The sequence below is a fragment of the Anastrepha obliqua genome, chromosome 4 (assembly GCF_027943255.1).
Source record: "Anastrepha obliqua isolate idAnaObli1 chromosome 4, idAnaObli1_1.0, whole genome shotgun sequence".
In the NCBI taxonomy this organism is placed as follows: Eukaryota; Metazoa; Arthropoda; class Insecta; order Diptera; family Tephritidae; genus Anastrepha; species Anastrepha obliqua.
This window is the reverse complement of record NC_072895.1, coordinates 74232931-74255932: the sequence shown is the minus strand read 5'-3', so window position 1 is coordinate 74255932 and position 23002 is coordinate 74232931. Positions and strand designations below refer to the sequence as shown.

General features: G+C 37.7%; 3 protein-coding genes across 7 annotated transcripts in view; 2 read left to right on the top strand and 1 right to left on the bottom strand.

Annotated features, from left to right (window-relative positions):
• The window catches only part of LOC129243448 (F-actin-uncapping protein LRRC16A), a 140085-nt gene extending 133767 nt beyond the window's left edge, over positions 1 to 6318 (bottom strand). For 3 of the 5 annotated variants that reach the window (XR_008582316.1, XM_054880486.1, XM_054880485.1), the window contains exon 1: positions 5365 to 6317. Coding sequence is in view for 4 of the 5 variants with exons in the window: in XM_054880486.1 (XP_054736461.1) it covers positions 5365 to 5401 (37 nt within the window). In the remaining variant the exon portion in view is untranslated. Of the gene's footprint in view, positions 1 to 5364 lie in introns of all 5 variants that reach the window. The other 2 variants (XM_054880483.1, XM_054880484.1) reach the window with 2 other exon arrangements.
• A 2422-nt stretch (positions 6319 to 8740) lies between these two features.
• Positions 8741 to 12764, top strand: LOC129244694 (ubiquinone biosynthesis protein COQ9, mitochondrial). Its single transcript, XM_054882473.1, has 4 exons — positions 8741 to 8867; positions 11391 to 12118; positions 12271 to 12480; positions 12549 to 12764. The coding sequence occupies exons 1-4, from the start codon at positions 8753 to 8755 to the stop codon at positions 12585 to 12587; spliced, it is 1092 nt and encodes a 363-aa protein (XP_054738448.1). The 5' UTR covers positions 8741 to 8752; the 3' UTR covers positions 12588 to 12764.
• On the top strand, positions 8941 to 11177 carry LOC129244693 (glomulin). The gene has a single exon (XM_054882472.1). It carries the CDS (start codon positions 9202 to 9204, stop codon positions 11107 to 11109), a length of 1908 nt encoding a protein of 635 aa, XP_054738447.1. The 5' UTR covers positions 8941 to 9201; the 3' UTR covers positions 11110 to 11177.
• Positions 12765 to 23002: the final 10238 nt, after the last annotated feature.

Here is a 23002-nt window from a genome sequence, read left to right as displayed (position 1 = left end):
CGCAGTTGCATAGATCACTTAAGGATAAATATTTGTGCAGGAAATGCAGATGGTTTTAGTTTCCTTAACCTAGGATAACAATATTCTGCAAGCAGGCAGATAGTCAATACGGCCAGGTAGAGACACAAATTGGTGTGATAAATTTTCATCTCGTCACATCCTGCAATTATGCAAACAATTACGAAAACAGTACATTGCTCGCCCACGAAGTGTGACGACTAGATGCTTGCTGCTTTCAACAAGGTTTGCAGCAATTGGCGACAAATGAATTATGTACATACACATACATCTGCACGTGTGCATGCGGATGTTCCGGTCAGCATGCGTATTTGGGTTACAAAATTCAATTAAAGGCTTAGCAAAGTTAATGATGAATTATTTTCGCAGAAACTGCGTTGAAAACATAAGCAAGGCTTCTAAAAAAGTTAGGAAAGCTACATATAGGCACAAAGAAGTATGAAAATGAAGACAGAGGAGTTAGGAAATCCCTATATTAACACTTTATCGACCGGTTGTGGTTGAGGCTGCCACTCAGTAAGTACCGGCTAAATTTTCACTATGCATTGTGTTGTGCTTATTCCTTTTGTTTTAAAGTAATGGAATTTTATTGATATTTATACTTTATTTTGTATTTGTTTTATACAATTTATTGCCTGTTTCACTTACATTCATGAAATAAATTCAAGGTAACAGTAATTTAATTTTTTAATATCTATTTAATGAGGATGATCTGATTTTGGTGCTCTTTTTGTAGGCTCTGAAGTATTTTGGTAGTTATTTGAGCGTCTAAGCAAAACCTTTCATCTGCACTTTCTTTATGCATTAGAAACGGTAAAAAACTATTATAATTGATAAAAAATTGGAGAGGAAAGCTGCAAATAATTAACGACGTTGGCGCTGCGTAGTTATAAAAAGAGCAACCCACTGACAAAAACCGTCGATAACCAAAAGCCGATTAATAGGCTACCGGTCAATAAGCGCTGACAATCGAAAAGCCTATAAATAGGCTACCGGTCGATAAAGTGTTAAGGTATTCCATGATTTTTTTAGTTTCTATCGCTACTAGCTTAGATTCGCTGGTGAATGAAACTCTCCTTCATGTCCTTCCTAAAACTCTAGCGGTATTTTTTCGCGTTCTAAACCACAAACGTTATTCGCACAATTAGTCATATTGTACTCACAACACACATACATACATATATGTATATAGTAAGTATCAACAAAGGGCGACTCCTGGGCAGCATTCGCAACAGTTCCAACAGTATTAACTTTGTCGTTGGTTGTGTATTTTCCTTCTCAACATTTTTAATTTTTTTGTATGTATGTACATGTCAACAACCTGTTTTCGTATACCATATAGCTGCATTTATCCACATTTCGGTCTATGTATGTACAAATGTATGCATGCTTTTATTCGTATAACATACAGATGCGCATGCATTCCGGTAGGGATTTACACTTTTATGCATGAGCGATTCGCCCATATTCACACGTTCATACATACATATATGTACATATGCATATTTAATTTGTTATACCTCTTTCTGTTAGACGGCCCTTGCCACATTTCCTCACTGCCTGCTTATTTGCTCGGATTTAATTACTTATGTATGATATGTACGTATACTTTGTATATTTTTTCTAATTCTCTTATATCATACTTAAGGATCTCTATACTCATATATACATATATGTATGTATGCATGTAAAAATTTATTATATAAAAAATGGTCTATAATTCAATGAATCTTGGTAGACCTATTACTCTTTGTCCCAGGTAGTTTGGTTGTTATAGTTGTAGCAGTATCCCAATCCCTGCTAAGCGCGGTGAAGTCACCGGTCGTCATCGTCCATCCCATCTAATGATAGACCCAAAAAACAAGCTGTATCGAGATGAAGGGTTAATTAATGACTAGCTTTAATGGGGCACGGGAATAGGAGGTTAGTGTCGCACGCGGTACCTGTGAAGTCGTTTTACGGTGTATTTTGTTTGTGGTATATTTATTCTCTTTAAAAGTAAAGGGCTGCACGGGTTCACGACAATATGATAGACGTTCACCTGGCCCCGAAAATCAGCTAAACCTAGAACCCAGAATGTTATTTTGCCCTATTGCAAAGAGAAAATGCCAATAACCAGCAGGATAATCATCCTAAACACACAACTCGGCAGACCAAGGCGTGATTTCGTGCAAATAAAATTGATGTTATGGAATGGCCAGCTTCTCCTCCCGACCTCAATTCTATAAAAAATCTGTGGTGGACTTAAAAAGAGAGAGAGAATGCCAAACGAAGTAACAATCAACAATTTTGGGAAATTGTGGCTGACGATTCCGAAGCAGCGACAATGCCCCGTCGTTGTGCTGCCGTAATAAAAAATTGGGAAATGCAGCTAAATATTAGTTACAACTGTGTATCTGCAAACTTTATTAGTGAAGTTTTTCTTTAACTTTTTAATAAACTTGATCAGAATAAGTAATATTTGGCCGACTATGCTATTTTAATATTATCCCTGGTTGTCTATCTTTTGTTATAAAAAGTTTTGCTGAGCACACGAAGTATGTTGTGAGCCATTGTATGATACAACTTCGAAACGGACCGAATTTAGCCTTCCTTATTTTTTATTGTTACTGCACTTTGAATAGGTTTTTCACTCGTATATTGACCCTGCCCTATTCCGTCATTTAATGCACCGAAAGTAGGGGCATTTAAAATTTTAACAGTAAAAAAAAAGAGATTTTTTTGTTCAATCTTTTTCGATGTCACTGCGTTAGTCGGCATAGCTTCAAAAGCAAATGCTTTAATTTGAAAAAAATATATGTATGTGCAAATGTACATCTGTAATTCAGAATTATTACGTTTACCTATGGAAATTATGATTCAAATTACATGCTGAGAACGATAATTATGTTTGTGATTTTGATTTAATGTGATTGGTACAGAGGAGGAAGGAAATAAGTATTACAGGTAAATTGTTGTAATACTTAGTCGCAGTCAGTTTGGATATGTATGTATATAAAGGATAAGTTATTAATTTCAAAAGTTTATGTTATATACCGGGTTTGAGCCTTCCCGCGCGGAGCGTCTGCCAAGCGATCAACCGAATCGGCTGGTGGGGGAAAATGATCGTTGTACTTTCCCCTTCCACTAGAAACCGGTCCCAGTTCGCTGGCAACAGCGGTGCAGTCAACATCGCTCCGCGCGTGAAAGCTGTTTTAAAAGTGTGTTAGGATTTTGCAGTGGCGAAAATGCAGCGATCGTTGGAGCAACGTTACTCGATCAAATTTTCCGTAAAGCTAAACAAAACGAGTACCGAAACCATTGGGCTACTCAAGGAGGCTTACGAGGACCAATCTCTGTCCAGTGCCACGGTAAAACGGTGGCACAAGTCGTTCAAGGAAGGCCGGGAGGATGTCGAAATCTAAGGTCAAAACCATGCTTATCATCTTTTTCGACTCTCGAGACATCGTCCACAAGAAGTTTGTACCTCCAGGTAGCACTGTAAACGCGGCATTTTAAAAAGAAGTGCTCCTTCGGCTGAAGAACCGCTCTCGCCCGGGTTCGGCCGGACCTCGTCAAAAACGGACCCTTCATCACGACAATGCGCCGGCGCACACCGCCTTCCTCTGCACCTCTGCATTGGACAAGATGGAGGTTCCGGTGCTTACCCACCCTCCCTGCAGCCCAGACCTGTCCCCTCGGGACTTCTTCTTGTTCCCGCACCTGAAAAGCTGAAGCTGAAGGGGAGGCGTTTCGACTCCATCGAGGCGATCGATCCAAAAAACTGTGACAGCCGAATTGAACGCGATACCGGCGGATGAGTTTCAAAAATGTTTCCTGCAGTGGAAGGACCGCTACCAACGGTGTATTGACGCTGAAGGGTTCTATTTTGAAGAGTATTAGTTGTATAAGCCAAAAGGTTTATTAAAACTGCTTAAAAATATAAGGCTCATTACTTTTCAAACAAACCCTGTATATATATATATATATAATTGGCGCCTACACCCTTTTTGGGTGTTTGGCCGAGCCTCTCCTCCTATATGTGGCGTGCGTCTTAATGTTGTTCCACAAATGGAGGGACCTACAGATTCAAGCCGACTCCGAACGGCAGATATTTTTATGAGGAGTTTTTTCATGGCAGAAATACACTCGGAGGTTTGCCATTGCCCACCGAGGGACGACCGCTATTAGATTCGATTTAGATTAGATTAGCATTCCCCAAACATTTACAAAGAATGTTTATTCAGTTACTACGTTTTGCTTATTTCCACATTTGTCAGTCCTACGATACGATATGAGAAATCTTTATGCTGACAAAAATTGTTGTGATTGACGCTATATCTGCCTATCAGTGCATTTTATGGGTGCTGCTAAGTTTAACTGTATCGAAATACTGTAACTTTGCTCACCCTAAAAACCACTGAGCCAAAAGCGATCATTACCACCGAAAAGCGCATAGGTGGCGTAGCGCTCCAGAAACACTTTTTACAGAATACTGATTTAAGAAATAAATTTTAATAATTTGTGAACAGTGCTTCTTGAATTACGAAAACGTAGATCACATGATGTGAAAATTTAAAATGTCGTATTGGATTTATTACACGTAATGGATTAAATTATTTAAGAATTTTTCCTGCCACTAGTGCCAATAATCCACGTCTGAAAATTATGAGGGCGGCGTGAAAACAATGGCCAAATACTATTTAAAATTCGCCACGCAAATAAAACTTGTTAATTAATAAGTATCCCTTTCAATTAACCTAATTTTTTGCTATTTTGTCGATTTCGAAATTGGTAACTCAACCAGAAATCTTAATTTTTCTCAGTCCACTTATCGGGGATACTTCCGTGTTTTGATGAGCTTTTTATTTGATTTATGGAAATTTGTTTACCGAGGAAAGGGATGAGAACAAACGCAGAAGGAAATAAATTACAAATAATCTTACAAATCAAGAAAGAAACAGAAGCACAACGCATAAAGAAAATGAAGTGCAGTTTAAAACAAAAAGAAAAGTATACAAATAAAAATGCTTTAAGAATGTGAGTAAATTTAGCTCTATAGATTATGAAACCTGAATGGGGATGTGTGCAGGGAAGCAGAGGAAACGAAACACGAATATGTGCGGAGGACACACCAAAAACGAGAAAGCATAGACGCCCGATGCACAGTACACGAGGATATTTTTATTGGGAGCACATGAGCGGAAGGGGGAGCGCAGCATACACAAAAAGTTTTCACGAACACACCCACACTCGCATTAGGCAGTCTCAAGAAAAGTGAGTAATTTGGATGTTTTGAATTAGCAACATAAATTGTTTCATACACGCAGAATAAATAAGTATGCACCAAGTTAAAGGCTTACTTACCGTTTAAATCCTTCGTCAACTGGGAACGCGTCGACATTTTACCCAATTTGTGCAGAATTTTTGCGGCGAAAGTCAAGTGGAGCGCAACTGGAGCGCAGCAATGCACTCCAGGAAAACAGGATTTACCGGATACTTAAAGAGTAGGTGGCAGAGCGGCAGCGAGAAGGGCTTGTCGTTGTTGGCGATATCATTCACGCAGCAGCAGTTGCTAGTCAGGCTAGTGGCTTTCTGCGCCCTTCCACTGCCAGATATTGCTGCCTTCGAGTGGACGTTTTTGCCTGGCAGCCGTTTTCTTTTGTGCAGCCGCTTTATGTTTCCAACTTCCAAACTTTTAATGAACTGCACCAACGCATCTGCGGCGGAAACTGACTGGATTTGTAATTTTAATTCCCTATTCGTTGATTATTTTAATTATTTTTATTAGATTTTATTTCACTTTTTTCTTTAGCAGCACCGCATATGATTCACTTATAAATGCCACGAATCCTTTCATTACACATTTTGCCAACAACTACTTTCTCTATAAAATTTAATCGAGGAATATTAAGATTATTAAATTAATTATTTGAGTTAGCACATTTAACATTTTTCAAATCACTTTATATGCGTTTTGGCTTTCCCTTAACTTTTTCACACAAAAAACTCAATCAACGAACTTTCAAACAAAAAAGCCTAAGCAATCAAAGAGAAAAGTAGAGATGTGAAAATCCACCCTCCGGTTGGCAAAATTCCCTGTTTAGCACTTTTAGCTTACATCCCACGATTTTTCACATCCAAATTAACAGATTTCTTCCAGCACAACCGTTTTGAGCTGCATTGGTTCCACTTTCATTCAAAATTATACTCTAATTGCCCAAAAACATTTCACTTTTATCACTTTTTCCCGTATTATCAAAAACTGCAACCGAAAGGAGATAGTGATGAAAACATAATATTTCTCCAGAATCAGCATAAGCACTACTCGGCCCATTGGTGTTGGAGTTTTAAACGAAAACGGCCAACAGAGAAATGTATTGATACCGGGTATATCAGGCATGTATTCATTTTCGCTTTCATAGCAAAGTTATCGATAAGTAAATCGAAGGTAATGCCAAATCGCGTGATAATAAACCAAAGTTGAAATTATTTTTAAAATCAATTAAATTAATAATACCTTCACAAATGCATTAATCACCTATAAATAAACAAAATTAATCTATCCGTTCACATATGGCAGATTACCTACAAAATTGACAAACAACTGTCAATACTGCTTTGAGAGATTGTTTTTCATAGAAACTATTTTGATGGAATATTTCGGTGTTTTTGGTATCTTTAATTATTACTAACGAAATGAAGAAAAGACAAGGAGAAGGAATAGCTAATTTAATGGCGAAATTGGCTGCTAATAATAAACAGTTGGCGGAAATCCGTATCCGACGTTTACTGAGGTTGCGAAATTCGATATTACATTTTATAATAAGTAATAAGACGACGAAACGTTTGTGGACACACGGTTTTTTCTGTAATATGAATGCATAATTAATAATATTTAACAAACATTTAACTAGATTTATGTCTACAAATCTGTTTTCTTTGCCGGCGTCCATTTCATTTAGTTTTTATTTTGATGTTTCTCTTCACATTCGTAATAATAATTATCGATAAAACAGAAAACACAGGGTTGTATGTCTAAAAGTATGATTATTATCTAGGATTATTTTATAGTCTCAGATTTTGGGAGAAAAATTTTGTATGGGAAATCGCGCTTTTTAATTACGGATTTTGAGTTAAGCGCGAAAAAGTAGCTCATCTGCTTATATGTGAACGTATTATAGAGTTTTCTCAAACAACAGCTATAGAAAAATTCGATTCATGGTATATTAACGTAAACTAATGTCATTAGGATGAACTTTTATGTGCGCAGTAGACTGAGAAAAATCACGTAATATTCGTGCAATTGAGATAGGTTAAAGTACGTTCACATATGCTTTAAATACTATTAAATCCACAAAATTAATCTACCCGTTCACATATGGCAGATTACCTGCAAAATTGACCATCAGCTGTCAATACTGTTGTGAAAGGTTTGTTCTCAAAGAAATTATTTCGGTGGAGTATTTCGGTTTTATTGATTTGCTTAATTATTATTAACTATATGAAGAAAACACAACAAGAAGAAATATGTAGGTCATTTAATTGCGCAATTGGCTGCTAATAATAAAATCTGTAAACGACGTTTACTGAGGTTTAAAAAAATTGTGGGAGCAATGCGCATAGTAAATTCGATATTACATTTGATAAGAAATAAGAGAACAAAACGGACACACGTTTTTTTTCTGTAAAATGAATCCATAAATAATAATATTTAACAAACATTTTACTAGAATTTTTTTCACAGACTTATTGTCTTTGCCGGCGTCCATTTCATTTAGTTTTTATTTTGATGTTTCTCCTTATATTCGAAATAATAATTATCGATAACACAGAAAACACAGGGTTGTATGTCAAAAAGTATGGTTATTATCTAGGATTATTTTATAATCTCAAATTTTGGGAGACACATTTTGTATGGCAAATCTCGCTTTTTAATTACGCATTGGGAGTTAAAGACGAAAAAGTAGAACATCTACTTATACTAGATTGGAATAAATGGCAGCTCACGAGAGGGGCCCAAAAAAAGGAACAAAGGGCTTTGGATTGGGGGATGATGACTAACTCTGAGTATTTAAATTTGTATTAATCGCTTCAAGCTACTAATGTAATTCACCAGGTGGGTGATATTGAAAACTGATACATCCGTAGGTTTTTCAAAAAAGTGTGAACCCAAATGTCTGAATCAAAGCCCAAAGAAAGCAGGGCTAAGTGCATTATTATATATGTGTATATAGTTGGCGTGTGCATCCTTTGTTAGATATTTGGACGAGCTCCTCCACAAATGGTGCGTTGCAGTCTTTAATGCTGTTCTACAATAAACCATCATGGCAGGAATATACTTAAAGTTTTTTAATCGCCTGGCGAGGCGCGTAATTACAAAAACCTTTGATGCGAATATAACTTATTTTGGATGTTTGCAAACAACTATGCAACTGGTGATTAAATCCAAAACACAAGATGTGAGTATATAGAGTCGTTTGTGAAAACTATTAATTTGTATTTCCAAGAATTTACAGATCACCAAGAATTTTCGCGGCTTAGGTCAAGCATTAAACCAGGAAACCATTTAATTTTAATACAAATATGTTGTAATATTAAGACAAAAAAAAAAACAAAGAGTAGAAAGAAATTAGAAATTCATATAAAATATGAAAAAGCCACAGCTCAACCATTATTAAAAAAACTCATATTCGTCACTCCTCTATCTGGCAACGCTCTGTCGAAAGAATTGAACGGGAGATCTTGGAGAGGAATGGTTTTTGCGCGTTTGGGTTTTGCGAGCAACTCTTATAGTAAATTAGAAGAAATGGTAAATTTAAGTGCATTCAACAGAACGGTGCGTTTGCAAAGAATGTTGCTGCCTTTAAGTAAGTAATGAACTATTCCGTAAAAGCCAAATAAAAGTGTATTAAAGCGGTAGCTTGTGAGAAAAAATCATTTTCAGATAAAAAATTTCACAACGTTGACATAACGTGCAATGACAAATGCTGTCAAATTCACTGAGAACAGTCTGCGCTCAGCTGTGCTGATAAATAAAATTTCTTATTCCGAGTTTTAATGTCTAATAAACAAAAACAATTAAAAAAAAAAACGATCTATTAAATTCATTGTATTAAAAACTAAAGCCATTTTCGAGACGAGTAATTTAAAATTACAAAGTTATTGAAGATAAACACTGACAAAACAGGCAAGCGAGTAGACATGGAGCATATGTTGGAGCAGCCGCAGTTGCCACACAATGTGCCGTCGCCGGTAGAGTTTAACACAAATTTGGTCGAGCTTATAAAGCAACTTATTAAAGAAAATCAATATGAGGGTGTTGCATTGTTATTCACTAGCGAACCTGAAGCTATGCGTAATATAAGTTGCCTCCAAACCGTGGGCATGGAGCTGTATCATGATGTTTGCGCATCTTATCTTACAACTCAAATACACGATGAACAGCCTCCTTTGTATACATGTGCTGAAGAGCTATTATGTTTAATTGCCGCGCATGCACCCACGGAAGAGTTACTGTTAGAGCTTCTTGATATTGTTGAGGAACAGAAATCGGAGTATGTTTTCACATCCGCTTTACGTGCACTGCAAGTAGTTTTATTGCGAATGGGTAATAAGAAACCGCGTGCGCTCGAATGGTGTTTGAATTCTATACGTACCCGGATAGAAGGATTACCACTACCGAAATATCTTAAAGAAGGCTATGATCGAAAACAGGAACGCCTACTCGAACAAAATGAAGAAATTGAAAAATTGTTAATGCACTTTATTACTGTGGATCTATTCTACGAACCACTACTGAGAGATGTTTTGTTGCAGCAGTGTACTACCAATGAAATATTTTTTGATACCAGTATAAACAGGCGCAATGTTTTGTGTTGCTTTCTAATTCAAATGCTTGGAAAGCCACTAGCGTTGTTAGATTTGTCATCCGACGAACGTAAAACCAACATATACACAATACAATGCGCACGAAAACTAACCCAGGGCGCATCGCGTTGTTTAGTAAATCCCCTGCGACTTCTTTCCGTAGGTGAGTACCGTGTGCGCTGGTGTCGTCGCTTAGATGCTGATAAGGGGGTACATGAAATGAGCTCTAACAATATATTTCTAATAGAAGAAAAACTGCCTTTAGAGTCCTTGGCAATTTATTTCTATATGCTGTTTGTGGAAGAAATCAGTTTGGCTTCTGTCCCCAAAATTTACTTGCCAATTTACATATTTGAAACCGGTATTTACTACGCGAACGAGTTGCTGGCACATGAGGAGTCACCGCTACATTATCGCGCTCTTTTGTTGGTAAATCGTTTATTGGATAACTTGTTACAAACCAAGATATCTGCAGTTTCATTGGAGTTGGAAGTACACAAATATTTTTGTAATATTCTCTGCAATATTGTTGGTTATTCCTCACAAAATGATCTAAGACAGCTAGGAATTAAACTGTTGCGCAAATACATTTTACAATTTGATGAAGAAGGCAAATATTTGGTGCTAAAAAATTTGCTGCGCACTGTGACTCACAATGGCATATCTGGTTATTTGGCTATAATGTATAAAGACCTTGTGGGCAAGGCTTTAGTTACTTCAGTAGCCACCGACTTACCATCGTCATTTTCTGGTCAAGATTTTCGTACCATTATCCTGCAATATATTTGTCGTCTGCCTTATGGTGCAAAAACCGACCTTATTGAAAATTCCGACAGTGTGATTTCTTCACTTAATGCTTTACGATTCTTTGCCATGAAAGATCACCAAAATCGTACTGGACTCTGGGACTTCATGCCCGAAATAGAGAAACAATTTCTTGAGCCATTGCGCAAAGGATTGGAGATATCTGTAGCGCACTATAAAGCAGAGTTGAAGCGAGTAGAATATGGGTTGGATGCTAAAGAAGAAGCAAAACAACGTAAACATTTGGAGATGCTAGATATAAATATAGCGAATGCAACAACTGAAAGCGGAAATATTAATTTGGAAGTGAACCGTCAACGTAAAATTGAAATACTCAATCAGAATCTGTGTACGTTTGAGCTGATGCGGAGTTTGTTAGGGCGCGCAGTCGAGTGTGTAGAAAGCTCGAGTAAACTATCGAAAAGCACTTCAATGTAACAAAGTTATTTGTGCGTCTTATTTATTTTAAAGCAAATAAAAAAAATTAATTTGGAAAATTTTTATAACTACTGTGTTTTAACTCGGTATTCTTTCATAATGAAATTAGTTAGCATTGAGTGCGATACATAATTTTCACTGTTCGGGTTGTCAATGTAAATTACATATTGGGAACTTCAGCTGGTTTTCAAATTCCTAAAATGTACAATATATGTACATATTGGTATAAAGCTATGACATTTAAAATCAGCAATCGATTCACAATTTCCTTCCCACTACAGGTGCTCACAGTTCTCTACTCGCCTGCAGCGCTCATGTTTCCCAGGTGCTTGTGCAGCGGTGCCGTGCTTATTCAGAGTTCAGTCAGAGTAATACCTACAGGTCGCTACTCAGTACTCCAACACACCTATCTTACACCACACCCACGCCGACGCAATTTCAAACACACTTCAAATGTGCATATACAACTGATTCGGGTAGCTTAGAAACCATAGACAAGTTTCGTGAACGCGAGGAGCAAAGAGAGCGTGAATATGAACAGAAAAGAGCTGATGAGCAGGCACAAGCCCAGGATGCAGCTAAACGTGCAAAAATCGATGCAATACGCACACAAATTCTAGAAGCAGCATTGTCGCATGTGCCCACAGAAGGTTGGACGCGTATTGCCATTGCGAAGGGCGCCGAAGATGTTGGTTTCCCCAGCGTTGTGCATGGCATGTTTCCCGATGGTGGTTATGCGCTCGTATCCTATTTCTATGGCAAGTGCAACGATGATGTGGTACGGCTTTTGCAGGAGGAAACACAGAATGGCAGTTTGGCTGTTGACGATCCATTGAAGTTTTTAGTACGTGCTGTGCGCATTCGCCTTGAAATGATAATTCCATACAAGGTGCAATGGTCACAGGCTTTAGCGTTGATGACGATGCCACAAAATGCTGCCACATCGTTAGCTCAGGTTTTGACGCTGGTCGATGATATATGCTACTATGCTGGCGATCGGTCCGTAGATGTGAGTAAATTTTGAAATTGCTTAAAAATAATTCCTTTCTGTTTTAGATAAAATGCAAGTATACTTTCTTTGCGTCTTTTCTTTTTCCATCATATGTATAAATATTATTCATGAGAAATTAAACTAATTAAACTTATTCTATATTTATACAGTTTGGCTGGTACACACGTCGCATTGGTCTGGCGACAATTATGAAAATGACGGAGCTATTTATGCTGCAGGACAGCTCGGCGGGTCATGCTAAAACTTGGGAGTTCTTAAAGAATCGCATGGACGAAGCAGTACAAGTACAAGTAATGCTTTCACAAACAGAGGGAATGACACACAATTTTACACGTTCTTTCAATTCAGCTTTTATAACAGTGAGTATACAAACAAGTTATAAACTATATATTTACGAATGTGATAATCGTATTCTTTGTTTCGCCAGGCACGAAATATATTGGGCATCGACTACACGCGCAGGTAAAGCCTGGGCGCGATCATTCAAATACACCTGCAGGCCGACGAAAATTCAGAAATTCAATAGAGGCAAAGTGAATAGAAATAGCCATATAATTTATTTGTTAAAGAAATTGTTTATTAATTTTGGTTAACATCAAAGTCATAAAACCAGTGATAAACTGTTTTGTTCATTAATGCGAAACGAATTTTCTTTAATTACTTAGCGTTTAAGTAAAAAATTTAGTAGTCACATAATTTAGTTATACTTGTACGTATTGAGCTACAACCAAATTATTTAGATATATTGCAATTTTTAATGAGTAATTTTTAATAATTTATATTACTTGTATGTATGATTGTTTTGATGACTTGGAAATGGTTTCGCACACTCTGTGTCGTGCGTTTGCTGTATAACATGTATAGTTGTTATTGTACCATAAATATTTGCACTTGCACCGACCAAGCCAAAACCAAGTGAACATTTACCCACCTAAAATGTGTAAATTAAATGCACTTGAAGTTAAGCAGTTTAAAATGCTTAATATTTACGTGCTAATTCGAGATTCATAACTGCTGAACCACTACCTGCATATACGAGTATTACATGCATAAGGAGAAAGATGATAAACGCAACTGACGGACTACAAGTGAACTAAAGTGCTTGAAGTGGAATTATGATGTACATATGTATGGTTAGAGTGTGTTGTTGTCGAAATACTTATTTGAATGTAATTATTGATATTGATATAGAATGGTATCCTACAAACAATAAAAGTAAAGCTACAAGAAAGGACATATGAAGTTATTGTACAACAACACATAGAATTCCACATTCACTTGTAAATAATGCTGATAGCCATTTCAGAAAGATGATGGAACTGTAAGCAATAAATTTATGGTAAGAGCAATCAGAATATTATTCATTTACATTTTATGATCAGCTTTTCAAACCAGGATGACGAGAATGCTATGTCATATATACATACATAAAATACATGATAAACATAAATACAGTAGGTTCTGTTTTTATGCGGCTTGTTTTATGCGGTTTTGAAATAGTGCGGTTTTTTTTTTAAATTACAAAATGCATGTCGACCTATCGGGAATTGTACATATAAACAAGATTCTAAGCCAGCTAAGCAAAAACTCATCACAGATTACATCAAAAATGCTTACCCTACAGGTATAGAACCGCCTGACACACCATCCTGATCAGACGTGTACATTTCTTCAAGTGACGGAAGTGATTTTACGCCAAATCCTAAACGAATGCGCAACATGCGGGTATTGTCTGATTCTACAATATTTCTGACGAAATAAATTTATTTTTCGATTCTGACTTTTCTTAAATAACGATATAATTTTCAAAAATACAATTTTTTGTTTATGCGATTTTATTTAATTATTTCAGATTCATGCGGTCTATGGAACGTATCTATAGTTATAATATGGGACTAGTGCCCTTTTTTATGCGAATTTATTACATTATTTCAGATTTATGCGGTTTTAGCACTTTTGAAACGTATCTATAGTTTTACTATAGAACTGGTAGCTTTTTTTATGTTGTTTTTTTTTATGCTGTTTGTTGCGGAACGTATCTACCGCATAAAAACAGAACCTACTGTATGTAGAGATATATGTATGTATATCAGAGACCTGCATGGCTCACTGTTTTCTTGAGTTGTTCATACGCTAAATTTCTCGCTCACATTCAGTCAATTGAACCAACATATTTGGTCAAGTGCAGTCAGCTCATGCAGGCGAACGCGTAGTTCAGCTCAGTCAACACGTATGATGAGCGTTGGCGTACAATGTACGCTGTAAATTGCGTTTCGTATTGGAAAGGATTAGTTGGTTTCAGCCGTTGTAAAATAATGTCAAACGGTTATTATAAGTTTTAAGAAGAAAAAAAAAACAAATATGAAAATATAGTGTTTTTGCTTTAAAATTTTGCTTTGCTATCGTTACATGCAAAAACTCATGCGGGATCATACGTATTCAAACCGGCTCATTTGGCTCTATAGCCCTTTTATTCTTGCTCAAAAAAATGAATGTACAGCCGAACGAACAAATACCCGAAACGGCTGCTATGAAGACGATTGATGATAACATCGGAGAGCTAAAACGCAGCACATGATTTAATTCAGCTGAAATAAACAAAGACAATACTTATTTGAACAAGTTCGATCGTTTGAACGCAAAGGCCTGTTTTTTTGTTCAAGCGAAGCGTATGAATGTTTTACACTCAACCGGTGCAGTTCTCTGATGTATATCTATTCATAAATGTCCAAATATATTAATTTATCTAAATTAGATCTTTATTTCCAGCATATGTTTAAAAAAAAGCTTAATAATAGACTTATCTGATCAGGTGATGCAAATTGTCGGCCTAAAGAATTTCGTCACACAATGGCTCTCAATGCTCACAACCGCAGTGTCGCATGATTTGTGAAAGTATCACGTTCGATGTAAAATTTTGGCAACATTGTCAAAAGCATCACGTTCGAATTGTCAACAGTTCGGCAAATGTTGCGCGCGAATACAAATAAATCGACATCAAACATTTTTTGTTTGCCGGACATCAGAAAAGTATCAGTTAAGCAATTGCAACAGTGTTGCAAATTGTCATCAATGCAGCAGTATTGCCGCTTTTATTACGTGCTTTGAACAAGCCCAATCTGTTGTTATTTTCCTAGTACTCATATTCACATTTTATAGTATATGCCACTCCAGTAGCTTTCAAACAATTTCGTACAATTTTGAGAGCACTGCCAATCTTTAAATTTCTTTCGGCTGCCAAACTTTTTTTTCATTTAATAATTCATCATATCTTTTTCCGGTGTACTTATTTTAAATACACAAAAAACGTTACAATTTTGGGGGTCTCTGCAGTCCGGGTTGAAAGCGTTGAAATTCTTGTTTGCAGTACCCCAAATTATGGTACCAATATCAACAGGAAACTGATTGTGGTCTGTGGAGTCAAGTTTTCGAAAGTCTGGAATTTCCGTTCCCTTAATGGGGAAGGTGCTTCTGCCGGGCTGGTTGATGTCCTCGTGAGAGTAAAGGCTGACATCACTGCCGTTCAAGAGATGCGATTAACGAGACAAAGCAAGAAAAACTTAGGAGCGCAAATTCGGTGCCGGATTTGTTGTGGGAGTGAGACTTTGTCGCCAAGTAATAATCCGCGTCAAAGAGAAGGATTAGAAGGACGATGCCGCCGGACTTTCTGGCAGAATTTTCGGGCGTTGTTCCTATTTGCCAACATCTCAAGCTCCTCGCACTCCGTATTTCAGCCTCTCGTTTCTTCTGTCGGATGATACGTCTCTCTTCCTTTCTTAGCTCTCGGTAGCGATCCCACATAGCTCGCGTTGCGCCCGATCGCAGCGTGGCTCTATAGGCAGCATCTTTCCTTTCTGCGGCAGCATGACATTCCTCGTCGTACGAATTGTTTTTTCGGGCACGCCGGAATCCGATTTCTTCTTCAGCGGCGGTACGTAGAGAACGAGAAATGTTGCTCCATTGCATGCCGGTTTGTTGAGCAGTACTCTCTGAGAGCAGGAGTGAGAGTCGCGTGGCAAATCTTCTGGTTGTCACAGAGGAAGAGAAAGGCCTCCTCTGCGTTAGAAAGATCAGGTGGAGAAGGACTTGGCTTCACTTGGTGTGTCCAACTAGCGCGCTTTGTTAAACTCGGCCAAAATCGCGTAAGCGGTTATAGCGCCAATTAAGAAGATATATCAACTGCTAGAAAAAAAAATTCTTTATTGCAAATCCCAGGTCCTCAAATGGTAATAATATTCTTACGTATTTTAATGAAAGTAAATTGTTTGTGTAAAGAATTTTTCGCTTCAATTTCATAACTAGTTTTGCATTAAAACTATTTTTTTTATTTTTATTTTACTGAATAACTAATGAACATAAATTTATATGTAAAAGAGGGAGAAGTAATTAAATAAAGGGTGTTTCAAATGACGCGCCTAGATGTTGTTTTAAAATAAACATGTAAAAGTTAGATTCTTTCAGGTTTCACTATTTTTATACGGCACTTAAAAATTATAAGTAAAAAATTTAAAATGTCCACCATGAGCACATCTACAGGTAAAATCCGCCATACAGTCGATTAATGAATGCCTAATTGCTGAGAACGTCGAGATATCGATGTTGAAGGTTGTTATCACTTTTTGCTACATCAGCAATATTCTTAACAGAACGTCCAGTTTTTGTTCTGCCAGTCCTTTTTCCATCTTCAAGAACTAGTTTCTTGAAATTTTTTCACCAACCTTGGAATTATCGACTCATTCGCAGGATTATTTCCACCATAAAAATTACGAATTTTGTGTCATGTTGTCCTTAAAGATCGACCATTTTCATAATGAATTTAAATAATTTTAACGCGTTGTTCTATCGTATAAAAAATTGTACATCTGCCCACAAGCGTAATAACCACAGTGTACAGAAGCTAATGAGGTTCCTTCCGAAAACAGCTTCTTTATTTTTCGCGATTTTGACAACTGGCTAACGTCATGAGTTGCAATACAATTATCATTAAATGGCTTATTTGTATTGTAATTTAAAGATGTGTGACTTTTAAATTAAAAAAACGAATGAAAACAATTTGCTGCGAGTTAAATTTTGAAAGTACGAACTTTTATGCGGATAGCACCATGGCAAGAAAGTATGTGTGTGTGTATAATTTCTTCAGTTGGGTAGTTTCTATTGCTTTTGCGTGCGAAATGAGAAATGAAATGAGTACCCGGTGACGTGGAGGCCGAAGTTACTCGCTCAATTTCGTTTTTCACATAACTGAACATAGTACAGCTTCTGGATATCTTTGCAAAGCTGAATCTATTTTGCGGGAATATCGAACTCCGATATTGTGGCGTACAGGCGATCTCTTATCGGGCTTTCAAAATCAGCCTTAAAATCAACAAAGACATGATGGGTGTTGTCGTTATCTTTTTCATTAGGGTTTTCCAGAGATTCCAGTCATTGGAGATGCTTTCCCCAGCCATATTTTACTAAGCTAAAGCACGCATCCAATTAGCTTATTGCCGCCGGCTTTGAACAATTCTGCTGGCAGTCCATCTGCTCCAGCAGCCTTGTTGTTCTTCAGTCGCTGGATAGCGACAGTAACCTCGTCATAGCTAAGCCGCAGAATATCCATCCCATCGACTTCAATTGGAGGTACCGGGTATATTTCCTAGCGGCGGTATTGACAGTGGCAGCTTCGTATCTGTAACCAGATTCCAATTTTCATCTCTACAAGAAGATACTCAGAGCTTGTAACCTTCGGTAAGACGCTTGACCTGCTGATAAAATTTGTTTGGCATCATGCATGCCCCGGTGCTCCTCGAGTACCTCTCGATCACACCTTTCTTGCTCCCGTTTTGTCCGCCTTTTCTCCTTTCCCCATGATTATCACGCACGTTAGTATGCAGTGTTTTTAGTTGGAGCAGCAACATTCCTCGTCATACCAGTGGTTCTTTGGGCGCTTGCAACCAATGGTTCGTTCAACCGCAGTGCGCAAGGAGCAGGAGATGTGCGCCTAGAGACCGCAGCTGTCGCCTAGCAAAACGCAGGAAAATCGGCGTTATTATAGGCATTGACACGAACTCCCATCACACCTGCTGGGGAAGTTCAAACATGAATGCACGAGGTGAGCCACTTTTTGATTATATTTTAAACGAGGACTTGTTTATCTGTAACAGGGGTAAGGACCCCACTTTTATTACCGTAGCCAGAGAAGAGGTGCTTGACTTCCTCAGGTTCCTGTAGGGGGATTTTATTGGACAAGTTTCAGTGAGAGAGAACTGAATAAACCTATGGTCCGAGAAGGAGTGAGCGTTTAGCACCCTCCAATCGGAGATTCGCTTTATCAATGAAGAAGAAGCCAGAGTGAGGTCAAGCACCGCTCACTCCTTCTCGGACCATAGGTTTATTCAGTTCTCTCTCACTGAAACTTGTCCAATAAAATCTCCCTACAGGAACCTGAGGAGGACGGACTGGGATGCATACAACAAAAATCTGCTGAACCTACTGCCCAAAGCACCGGGAGAAAATCTAGATCTATCGAAAGAAGCGATCGACGAACTGGTGGAAACTTTCACCTCAGCTTGCAACAATGCCTTGGAAACCTCTTGTCCAATAAAAGCTTTTTCCAGGAAGGAAAAACCGCCTTGGTGGACAACGGAGCTATCTGAGCATAAGGCCCCATGCAGACGCCTTTTTACAGGGCTAAAAGTATTAGGTCTCACCCGGGATGGGAGCCGTACCTATACAACAGGTCAAGAAATATAAAAGTCCGAAATTAGGAAGGCTAAGAAGAACTCTTGGGGAAGCTTCTGCGAGAGCGTAGAGGGCTGGCATGAGTCCTTCAGGTTTAGACGAGTACTCACGAAGAGTTCCGCTCCCTTGGGGTACTTAAGAGACGAATTGGGGCGTTGGGCGATGAGCGTCGAGGAGTCTCTGAAGTTACTTCTCGACGCCCATTTTTCGACAAGCCCAGCACCGGCCTGGACGGCATTTCAACTTGCATTCGGGACTGGAGCTGGTTGCTGGATAAACATCGACTGGCTTGGGCCATTGACTCCTTTAGACCCTTCAAGTCGCCTGGTCCTGACGGCATCATTCCTGCCCAACTGCAGAAATCTATGAAGGTATCATGCCGTTGGTTGAGCCCTATCTATGCGAGCTGCTTAGCCAGGGGCTATGTACCATAATCATGGAGGCCGTGAGGGTTGTCTTTATACCCAAGGCAGGCAAGAGCTCGCATGTCTCCCCTAAGGACTTCAGGCCAATCAGTCTCTCATCTTTCTTACTGAACACCCTTGAGAGACTGATTGACCTGCACATAAGAAGCGCAATTCCTCGGGGTAGGTTGTCGCATACCCAACATGCTTATTGCAAGGGTAGATCGGTGGAATCTGCCCTGTATACAATTGTGAAAGAGATTGAGGAGCCTCTTCTTCAGAAGGAGTTTGCGGTGGGCGCCTTCCTCGACATTTAGGGGGCTTTTAACAACGTCCTCCCGGAGGCAATTACCAGGTCTCTAGGTAAACTGGGGGTCGGAACTGACCTGATAAGATTTATCTTCAAAATGCTTAGCGACAGAACTGTCGCGGCAGAGTGGGGCGGTATCTCCATCCACCGGTGAGAAGTACAATGGCGTTACAGTTTCTTGGATTTGATGCTGAAGAGACACAACATCTTGCTTCAGCAAGCACCACTCTATTGGAAAGCTTTTCTCTGTGATTTCATTTGATTTGAGAGTTGACCAATTCAAAGGTTATACCGCCTGACTCCGGATGATGAATACACAGTTTTAGACAGAATTAGACCTCGTCTTAAGAAGAGATATAAGTATATTATATTATATAGTATTATTATCGGCTGAAATCCATGTAAGGAAGAGCTATAGTCATACTTATACAATACTAACAGGTGGCGCAGAATTAATCAATTATGGAAAGATTTATAATATTTGCAAATATCGTCCTACGGCAACTTGTGAGTTAGACAGCTGCAGCATACAAACAGACAAGCAATGGAGCACGTAAGGGTCAAAATAAAGATTTCCGTCATTCAAAATAATTTTTTTTTTAGTAAAAAGTTGAATGGTTAATTTTGCGCCACCCGTTAGTTATAAATAACATATATGCATAAATACAACTGCCCGCGGCGCTCCCCCTAGTGGGAGAGCAAATTTTCATAGGTATCATTCAATAAACATATAAATGGTAAGCCATAAAGTTTACACCAATTTAATTTATTATACCGGATTTTCTTGCAGGTGTGTGACAGAAATCTTAAAATTTTAAATGTTAATGCGAGATTTCCCGGTGCACGCTATAATGCGTATATTTGGAACTTCTCCACTGTTCGCTTAGCTCTGAAGCGAGCATACGATAGAGGAAATGGGAGTACATTTTTAAATAACAAAATTTTAATAAAAATAAATTATCAATAAATTACAGGAGGCTCAGGCTATCTATTGGAGGCATGGTCGATAACACCTCTATTAAAGCAATGGGAAGATACTCTGTCCTTCCTGGAGCTTTCTTCCCCATTTACGCCGTTAAGTAGCGTTGTTAATGCTTCCTACTTCTGAGAAGCCTCGATCCATCCACGAATGGTACTAAATTTCTCTTCCACCAGACCAGAAACAGAAAAAAATCGACCATTTAATTTATTATATATAAATTTATTTATTTATGGTATTAATATTTAGTCTATGAGCACACGCTTTTTACAGACTAATTACAACGAAAAGTAATAGACAAACTATCTAAAAAATAGAATATAAAGTAATTAAAAATACACTTTTCGGAGATGAAAAATATCGTTGGATAGAACTCAATATGGCGACCGCCGTATCCGAATGGGTTGGTGTGTGACTACCATTCGGAATTCGCAGAGAGAACGTCCGTTCGAATCTCGGTGAAACGCCAAAATTAAGAAAAACATTTTTCTAATAGCGGTCGCCCCTCGGCAAGCAATGGCAAACCTCCGAGTATACTTCTGCCATGAAAAAGGTCCTCATAAAAAATATCTGCCGTTTGGAGTCGGCTTGAAACTGTAGGTCCCTCCATCTCTGGAACAACATCAACACGCATACCACAAATAGGAGGAGGAGCTCAGCCAAACACTCAAAAAGGGTGTACGCGCCAATTATATATATATATATATATACAGGGTTGGCCATATTAAACTGACCCATGTGATTATTAAAAAAATATGGAAAAAGAAACATTTTTTTGTGTTTCATTGTGAAAAACATTTAATTTAGTTCAAGCAGATTCGTTTACATCACTTTTTGAATATGATATCGCGCAAGTGGTCGCCCTTAGCTCGTATAGCGTAATGTGCCCGTTTTTCGGCGTTTTCCATAGTTTTGGCCAGCGTCTCGGCCGATATGGCGGCTATTTCCCGTCGGATATTGGCCTTAAGTGCGCCTAGTGTCTTTGGCTTGTTGACGTAAACCTTAGATTTCAAATTACAGTAAAAAGTTATAGGGTTACTCAATGGGTCAGTTTAATATGGCCAACCCTGTATATATTTAGAACACAACTTCGTCAACACGAATGTTCATACTATATATTCATGTGGACATTTGTGCATAATTTCTTGTGTTTGGCAGTTCCCACTTGCTTCCGTTTACTTTTCCTTGTCTTTTTTTTTGTTTATTCGCAGCACGGCAAATTGGGGGGCGCAATCGTGTATTCTATCATTCTTGCGCAGAACATAGTTCTGGCTGATATGTCAAGTGCACACGCAGCTAAGTTTCGATGCCTAAAGAAGTATTTTTCGATTTTGAATGTAAATTTGGGTTAACTTGTCTTGTTACAGATCCATGTATAATATTTATGAATGCATTAAAAAATGCAATTTTTTCTATTTAAATAACAATAAACCAAAGTTTTAAAATTAGTTTTAACCTACTATTTTTTTATATGATGTGCAACAGCTGCATATATCTATTTCTATACACTTATATTGAATTAAAAGCAATTTTTTATAGTTCTTTGTTTTGCTCACAGTTTATATTTTTAATAAAATTACGGATACATTAAAATATCTATTTTTTAATTTTAAGTTTAAAATTCACAGTCAAAATGCATTTGAATAGCTATTAAATTTTTTTATCAGCTTATTGTTTTGTTTTTTGGCTTTTTTTTGTTGCATATTGTGAGTATGCAAAAAATCATATGCTTATACATACATATGTATTACGTACATACAGGTACATACACAGATAACCTTAGTTTTGTACACTTATTATTATCAAATTTTAATTGAGTTTGTTCAAGCATTTTTACGTCAACTAATAATATTTTCACGAAATACAGGCCTCTTCGTTTCGCCAAGCATTCACAAGTGACGAATAGATGAAGCAACTGGTATAAATCAACATATTTTGGTAGCGCTGGAATCTTACTCAATAACTTGGTTGTTGCTTTCAAATGCAAATTTTTCGTCAAGTGAGCAGGGCCCAGATATAGCGAGTAGAGAAGTGGCGAATCGAAGGCGGATTAGGTTGATAAGTAATCATATTCTTCATACATATATAAACTTTTACCCATCCTACGCAGCGCTCAAATTATTCCAAGACACATTATTGCTAATTATGAAGCCCGAAACCTATAATTGGATTTACTGAGAATTGTTATAATTTGAGTTGTGTCGTTATTGCAAAGGAGCGGTTAAGATGTACAGACAGGATATACTCGGCACAGAAAGTAGTTTATTTGCAACAGAACTAAGGGAACTCATCTACATACATACTGCAAAGTTTTTTCTATCTTTTAATGAACATTTAAAAAGAATAAACAATTTTTGTACTGGTTAAAATAAGTTGAAAAAGATGTTTAACATAGAAATTAGTAGATCGCTGCAACGCTGGAGTTTCCAACTGGCGTACAAGATACAGCTCGTAATTATTATCTA